The sequence below is a fragment of the Scomber japonicus genome, chromosome 7 (assembly GCF_027409825.1).
Source record: "Scomber japonicus isolate fScoJap1 chromosome 7, fScoJap1.pri, whole genome shotgun sequence".
NCBI classification, from domain to species: domain Eukaryota; kingdom Metazoa; phylum Chordata; class Actinopteri; order Scombriformes; family Scombridae; genus Scomber; species Scomber japonicus.
Genome location: NC_070584.1, coordinates 29,205,104 through 29,213,843, shown reverse-complemented (window position 1 = coordinate 29,213,843; position 8,740 = coordinate 29,205,104). Strand labels below are relative to the sequence as shown.

At 36.0% G+C, this 8,740-nt stretch overlaps 1 protein-coding gene across 1 annotated transcript; it reads left to right on the top strand.

Moving 5' to 3' along the window:
- The first annotated feature begins 3,402 nt into the window (after nucleotides 1-3,402).
- si:ch211-117l17.6 (regulator of G-protein signaling 21) lies at nucleotides 3,403-6,481 on the top strand. Its single transcript, XM_053322452.1, has 5 exons — nucleotides 3,403-3,479; nucleotides 3,765-3,860; nucleotides 4,205-4,260; nucleotides 4,453-4,619; nucleotides 6,267-6,481. Exons 1-5 carry the CDS (start codon nucleotides 3,403-3,405, stop codon nucleotides 6,450-6,452), a joined length of 582 nt encoding a protein of 193 aa, XP_053178427.1. The 3' UTR covers nucleotides 6,453-6,481.
- Nucleotides 6,482-8,740: the final 2,259 nt, after the last annotated feature.

Here is an 8,740-nt window from a genome sequence, read left to right as displayed (position 1 = left end):
CTATAGATGCAGCAATAAAGCCCTTTTTTCTCTTCTAAACAACAATATATATATATTTTTTGTGTTTCTTTGTTGGCCAATATCTAGACAAGGTGTTAAAGGTAAATGTCAAACACCAGAAAGCAGAAAATATAACATATGTAGTGGTTTTGAACCTTAAAAATCTGAGGGTTCACAAAGTGACGAATAAAATAGGAAAAAAAGAAAACATTTCACAATAATGATTTTTTTTTTGTCAAATCTTTTCTTTTTTGTGAAATTATGAGTTTTCACATATCTTATTAAAATCAGTACAAAAACAAACAAAAACTATAGGTGGATGAATTGTAAAATGTCAGGAACATTGGTGCTATTTCTAACAAGAACCCTAATACACTTTACAGCAGTTTACCACTGCAATTAGATTCATGTTAATTGTTTATCTCAACTGTGTGATAATGACAGCAGCTTCATTGAGAGCAGAACTGAAAACAGTAGGTGGAAATACAAGAACAAAAAACTAAAACTCAACAGTAAACAGTTTTCTAGTTATTACAGATGGTTCAATTACCTCAATGTGAACATTTTTCACAGGAAGTACATTCGGCTAAAGAAATAGTCCCAATTGGAGTAACACAATATGCCAAATGAGACAATATATGTTGTGTGTTCATTTGTTTGGAGGTGTTTTCTGCCAGAGGCAAAATGTAAAAAGAGTGAAAAATCAAGTCTAATTTGTGTTTTCCCTGTTTCAGTCTAGTGCTAAACTGCACTAACTGTCTGCTGCTGGTAGATTCATGTGAATTACCATAGTCAATAAATTCTGGTTTGCTTAGCAAGATAGCAAATAAAAGTATTATTTTAATGAAGTCAATGTGGCAATAAATGCATATGAAATGACAACAAAGACAATGCAGCAGCATCTTCTTTATGAGCAGAATACCAGGGTTTATGGGAAATGTGGTCCTAATATTAAAGTTATAAATAAGCCAAACCACAGTCTCACATGTCTTATGTTATCAAGGTATCAGTTCATTTAACGATAGACACATTAGAAGTATTGCACAACACTGCTGTTTATACAACACTACCAAAACTTGAAAGCATTTTTACTATGAGAAAGTCATGACATGGAGCTTTAACGCATAAACACTGTGCATACACAATTAGCCACGAATGACATTCTTTGTGACATTGTGATTCACGTTATGAATGCAATGTGATGTGAGTTCCCCAAACTAGTCTTCGCACTCTCCGAACTTTCAAATGTCCCAGATGAATGGCCTGCTCAGTCAAGCATGCAATATTAAGGGTGTCAACCGCCTAGTTGTAACCGCCCTGATTTCGCACGTGCATCTGCTGCAGCTCCTTCGGTTGTAGTGTGGAAAGTTTGAAATGAACCCACTTCAGTATTCTACTAACCACAAACAAACCACTATACACAATGATGAGACCCTGAGGGAATCCTCAAAAGCACCACACACACCCATACAAACCCCCCACCCATACACACATTCACACTGACTTTACATATTGTAAAATTTCCATTACTCTTTCAATCTGTGTCATACGGTCAAAGAATAAGAGGAACTATTTCATTCTGATTTGCATGCATAATTAAGCGTGAGAAAAATGTGCACACGTACAAGTGTATTGATGCATACAAGCATCAAAGATCAGTCATTCTGTTCTGAAAGATTATTGGGTTCGTTCTCGGTTTCAGTACATATAGAAAGTTCCAAGCTTACTTCCTGTCTCTTTTAATGCTTTTACATACCTTGCTCTTATATGACTCATTGTTTTTTTTTCTCTAAGCATGTCTTTTTATAACTGATTTGTGTAGTTTTTCTTTTTCGATCACTCTCCTTTAACCTTTTGACACTATAAATACAATCTGACTCTTGAGCCGTCTTTCTGATCTTACGAGATGAATGACAGACATGTCTACAACTCTTATCCTCCATATCTAAACTTCTCTACCTACCTTCCTCAACATTTCTTCTGCAAAACCAGTTGGTTGTCTCTTGTCCAATATAAAGAAGTCTACTCACAATTTCAGGATTAAAGTATATGTGACTCTTTGGACAATAGTGTGTAATTGTTTTAACAGTTTTCCAACTTGAGAAGTGATGTGATTTAGAAAAAGACACCTGTCCCTTTTTTAATTGGGGAATAAAAGGATTTTAAAAAGTCAGAATATTTATAAAAATGCTAATTAAAAGGTATAAGTCCCATTTTGACTATTGTAATTCTCCTGTCAAAGCCATCAATCAATTGCTTGCCTTAAACTCATCCAAAAGACTGACTTTAACAAGCTCCAGGAAAATCACATCAATCTCACTCTTTCCAAATCTGTAGCATTATTCTCTATTTTTGCTATTTTTTAAAACAAATCCCACAAAAGCACTGAAACCAATAGTGACTTATTCTGTCTCTCGATTATTGTTCGGTAACTACCAAACATTACTCAAAGAGGAGTAAATAGCAAATTTGTTGGAGACTATTTTCGGCTGTGGATTTGGTGCTCCAGTGTGTTTTATGGCAGCAGGATGGCGTACGTGGAAGTGACTCATGATAAATCACAGTGCTTCAGTTTTCACCCAGACAAACAATGTGGCTCACTTTAGTGGTTTAGTTTGAATCTCTAGCAGTAAGCACTTGTTAGTAGGATCAACTCATTGTTGGTTTTGGTCTTTATTGACTATATAATATAAACAGTACCATCTTTTAATCTTTAATCCACAGTATTTTTTTATGAAAATAAGATGAATGACTTGTCTGCCGTTAGCCTAACCGGTGAGTTTAAAAGTCAAGATGCTACAAAATCAATAATTACATAATCCTGCAAACACCCTTATCTCCACATAATAGAACCAGAGATATTAAAGTGACAGGTACCCCAGTAGAAATGGTATGCGGTATGTGTTTTAATCTGGAGGTTTTCCTGGATAGTAAAAACAAACGTCTATGTATCAGTCACAGTATAGTCATAACCCCCAAACCTGTTTGAGGGCCTCTGCCCAGGTCTGGTACACTTGAGTCATTCAGATTTTTGATCTCCATTCAGTGTCTTTGAAGGTTTTCTATATAAAGACACAAGATATAACACAATGTACATACCATGCATAACAAAATAATCAACAAAAGTGAAATTTATTTTTCCATGAATTAGAGTCAAACAAATCCAACCCCACTGGAATTTTACAGCTGTGAGTCAGAGGTACCAGTAACTGAGTCTAGGCAACAGCCGGCTGTGTGCTTACCCGAATGGCATTTAGAGACCTGTACCAGCGCGCCCTCAGCGTCATCGGTATTACACCTTCCCTATCGGCTTAAGGGCAAGTACAGAAGTGCTCCGTTCTGTTTGAAGACAATACAACAGACTATTGTAACTCTTCGGAGGATCATACCAGAGATGTTAAAATGCCGAAACTTTTGTTTTCAAAGATTAGGTTCTATGAGATCAAGGATATAATGCAAAATGTAAAACGGCCCAAAAGGTAAGCCAAACAGTATAAAGTATACTTAGAATGATTCGACTAAAGTGAATAGGGTTATGTTTGGTACACTGATAAAATTGAGTTTCATGAATGTTTTCTGATTGTTTTTGGTAGTAACTATAAAAACAGTAATTTATTCAGGCATACGTTAATCAATAAGTGCTGTTTACTATTTCTTTTAAAACATATATTTAATATATGTTGTATTAGGATTGACCTATTACCTTCCTGGATGATTAAATTTACATAATAAGTATTCACATTGGAATTTCATCTGTATTGCAGGATTGATATTGTTCTTAATCGATACAGGCGTAAAAAGGACATCGAGTGCATCATGGTACACAAAATAAACGATGAGACATGTCCTGCAAAATTCAGGTGTGTAGAACTGAAGGAGTCATCTCATTGTCCCCAATATATCCATTGCTTGTATTTTCTGTCACTATTTTAGCTGTTCTCCATGTACTTTATCTTTTATGTTGCCTATTGTTGTTTTTTTTCTTCACATTTTACAAGTCACCTAATGTTTGGTGTTTCACTTGTATCTTGGTGTCTAGACTCTAAATCCATATTCACCATCCTGTGCATTTGTCAATCACTTATAAAGCACTTTCAATTGCATTTGACTTCTATGAAAGGTGTTATATGAATAAAGTTGGATTGATCGACTGACTGAACTTCTATTAGAGTGAAACTTAATAATAAATTCCTCTTTGTTACAGTTGGCAGGCTGACCATAAAATCCATCCAACTCTGGAAAAGCTGCTACGGGATAAAAGTAAGAAATCTTTTTAAAAATGAGGGGGTCATGTTCAGTTAACAAAGGACCACAAAATGAATTTAAAAAGTAAAATCTGTAGGAATTTAAAATATTAATTTTAAGAGTGAAATGAATTTATCCTTATGGTCTTTTTAATGAGATTTTAATAATAAATACGTGCTTACATTTGACACTTTCCCCTCTGTACAGTCTATCTAGAAGCGTTCCACTCCTTTCTTCAGTCTGAGTTCAGTGAAGAAAACATTGAGTTCTGGCTCGCATGTGAAGACTACAGGGCGACCGCCTCACTGGACGACCTCTGCTGGAAAGCAAAGGAGATCTATGAGCAGTTCATCCAGCCTGCCGCCTGCAGAGAGGTCAGTTTGATCGTCACATCAGGGTTCATGGTTCATGGTGCAAAGAGATACAGCTTCATGAACAACCAGCAGACATTTAGCATACTTAAAAGTACTCAAATCATATTTCTTAATTAGATATGCAGTTTTATATGAACCACAACTTTTTCTATCTAACAGGTTTGGTTAGTTCAAACAAAATATCTCTGGATTTGTGCTCTTTTCACAGGTTTTAGGTTGGTAGGGCTTAGTTTGACGTAAGCAATGTCCAATTCCAATCTGTCAATATTTGAGTCAAAATGTGATGACAGAGGTCGGGCTGTTTGCAAATTGGATCATATCCCACCTACACAGTCTTAATGAAACAGATTTGCTGAGCTTTTGAACACAAACTCTGTTGTTTCAGGATGTTTTACTCTGTGAGTGTTTAATGTTGGAAACTAAAATTTCAGGGCATTTAAATACGTAACATATAATCCCAAATATACACTAGATTTCCATAAAATGGGTATTCCAAAACAGTAAAAACAATAAAAAAGTAGTCCAAATTTCACAAAATACATGCAATACAAGCAACAGGGATGGCAATTAATCACAGTCACAAATCTCAGGTCTTTTTTGGTTCTTTCAAACAGCTAGTGGTTTCAGTTCAGCCCTGTATTTTGAATTGACGTCAGTCTACTTCTGATTCTCTCTCTGATACATCAAAAGCTGCTGCTATCTACCAAATGTACAGTAAACTCATCATTTCTCATTGATCTATCTGTTCTCCTTTTTTTTGTTCATGTGGTGTATCATTCAGGGAACTTAAATACTAGTAACATTAGCTCTTATATTGTTTCCTACTGTATTATGTCTGTGGTTGCCATGGGGATATGGGGAAAAGTTGAACCGCCATCGTCAAAATCTGCAAAGTGTTGTTTTTACATTTCCGTTTTTGTACAGATTAAACAAATGAGGCGTAGGCTAATGTGTTCATTGGGTTTAGTGAGCTTTAGAGGTGCTGGTAAACAGGTTTTTCTTTCATTTAGACATGGACAACCTAGATTTTTTCCTCTGATCCAGTCTTTATGCTAAGTTAAACTAAGCTAACTGTCTGCTGTTTTTAGATATGGACAACCTAGCTTGTTTCCTCTGATCCAGTCTGTATGCAGCTAACTGTCTGCTGTTTTTAGACATGGACAACCTAGCTTGTTTCCTCTGATCCAGTCTTTATGCTAAGTTAAACTAAGCTAACTGTCTGCTGTTTTTAGACATGGACAACCTAGCTTGTTTCCTCTGATCCAGTCTTTATGCTAAGTTAAACTAAGCTAACTGTCTGCTATGGATTCATATTTACTGTATAGACATTATCGTTTCCTCGTTTAACTCTCAGCAAGGATGTGAATAAGCAAATCTCCAAAAAATGTTGAACTGTTCCTACACGTTTCCACGTACAGTAGCTAAATTCTACGAAATTCTCAACATGAACCCTTCACACCAGATACAAACATCTGACGCCTAACTCTACAAAGGATCATGTTTTCTAGTTCTTCTAGTGGAGCACATCATAGTTTCATGGGAGAAGTGAGAGCTTCATTTTCATGTACCATATGAACAGCTGATCATATAACATACTTCTACATTGTCCACTTATACACAGAGTATTTTCTACTTGTTTCCCTGCAGATCAATGTAGACCACCACATTAGAGAGAAGATCAAGAAGTCCTTGGAGAAACCAAGCCTGTCCTGCTTTAATGAGGCCCAGAAACATGTTTACCTTCTGATGGAAAGAGACTCTTGCCCCAGATTCCTGCACTCTGATGCCTACCTGAGTGTGAAGCACAAATCCAGAAGTCTATGGTACATTTAGACTTTATTGCTTACTGTATCAACACTGCTTCAAAAGAAACAAAAAAAACAAATCCCCACTTTCTGCCTTTTTGAGAAGTTATTTCACACTGTTTAAAAAAGGGGGAGCTTGGATCAAAACTGTTTGCTTTTTAATGGCAGAGCATCTCAAATGCAAACCGAAGCAATGTTTTCTAGCTTGTGCAGCAGAAGCAGCAATCTGTGTGTTATTTTATGATGGTTGTAATGTACTGAGGAAATGTTGCGGAAAGTCATTAAGCAAAACAAACACCATGAGAGAAAAAGTAATGTGTGTGGAATATGGGAACTGACATGAGGATATGTAAGTGGGTAAAAGAAAGACGGCTGTCGTTACTGTATGTGTTAGTTGGTAATATTGTATGTGTTAACTGAAAGTCTTCGTAAGTTGTGCAGTGTACAGAAAGACGAAATAAATGGTTTCTGATATATAACACCAAATTACCTTGTTTTAATTAATGTCTTAATAACAAAGATTTACAAAGTTATGGCTTCTAGACCAACGTTGGATAAATATAAGTTTTTTTGTGGTCATTTCTCCTCATCTATGTCGATTCCTAATAATCAGACCTTTTCTAAATATGAATGCGTAAGCTGGGTTTTGATTCATCACAGTACTGAGTGACTAGAGAAGGAGAAGTTGATGAGAGAATGGGGGAATTTTCAGTCTAGACCTGCTCAAAGTGAAAAGTGCCCTGAGAAAACATGTGTTGTGATTTGGCACTATAAAACAGGCTTGACTTGACTTAACTTGATGAAACAAGCACGCCTGTGTGTGGTCCTCCTCCTTCTCCTCCTCCTTCAAGACTTTCAAGGCTACCAGCACCAGCATGAATATATTGGCATTGAGATTCTTCTTCATTTAACTATTTCCATGTAGTCATAATTTTGAGACAGGTTTATATTTATCTGACTGACTGACTGACTGACTAACTGGAGATGTGGTGATGGGCATGAATATATATGAAAAAAAAGAAGAAGAAAAGTTTCCACAGCTCACCAAGCGGGGAGGTTCTGTTTTTGGTCACATGTCTAATATATCCTCTAATTAGGTGCGGAGATGACTCCACACACCAGCCGTAGGGTTTATCAAACTGGAAAAAAGTAACCTCACAGTAACCCTTGATCCCACTCTGTTCTGTAAATGGCCTTATTCCTTAGAATTGTGCCTAAAAAGGAGTAGTGAAGCAGCTAATAATAACTCCAGGGCTTAAACGACAACACCAGAGTCATCAGACAACCTGACGCGTAACAGATCGGCCTGAATGTGCTGCCTTGTTAGGGGAATAATCTCATCACCCACAGACAATGATAGGAGAGACATACAAGTGCTTTACTTAGTGAAATAACCTGAAATAGTTGGCCTGTAGTAAAATAGTATAATGTTTATTCAATGGTCTGATTAAATAAACATATTAGAGAATATTTCACTTAAAAATGTTTTAAAAAGTTATGATATAAGTTATTGGGCCACTCATCTTGTTGAAAGTTTGGAAACTTATTTTATTTTCTATTTAGAGACACACAAGTGCCAAAAAGTATGAATCACATATTTGTGGAAATGTCTTTTTTTTTTTTAACCTTATCTGATGATGAGTAAGATGTGGAAATCCTAGTTTGCGTTAGTTTTTATTTCACACTACATATTTTATTTTTTCTGTGTAGGCTTATTCTATTTTCTCTCTGTTAACCACAAACTAGAGCCAAAAGTCAACTCTACGTCATTAGACTAGACTTTTCAATGCCAGTGTTTCTTTTGTTTTTATTTTTTTTATGTCCAATGCCAATGTTTTAAAATTGTAGAGTACAGTCAAGGTCAGGAAAAGATTGTTGTTACTATGGCAAATAAACCATGCTTACTGTGTGGTTAGGGTTAGAAAATAAAATATTTGATGAAGGTTTTGGAAGATTAAGGAAATATAATGGTTATTAAAAAAACAACTATTTTAACTGACAGTCTGTGACGGGAGACAAACTTTGGTCGTCTGCATGAAAGTCGGACTTCTTACATGCCCATCCACCGCCATGACCTACTCACCCATCTGTTCTGCCTATTTCCTGTTGTTAGTATTAGATGTAAATTGTGAGGTGAAGATTCGCCCAATATAGATCTATAATATATAAACAAAACAAAATAAAACCACAAAGGTGTGAGATATCATCCTAAATGACGTAGCTCAGTAATCACCTGTCACACCATATATTCATCATTCATCATCAGGTAGGATCTGCCATAATGGGCTGGACCATTTTTGTGGAGTAACTAAAGTC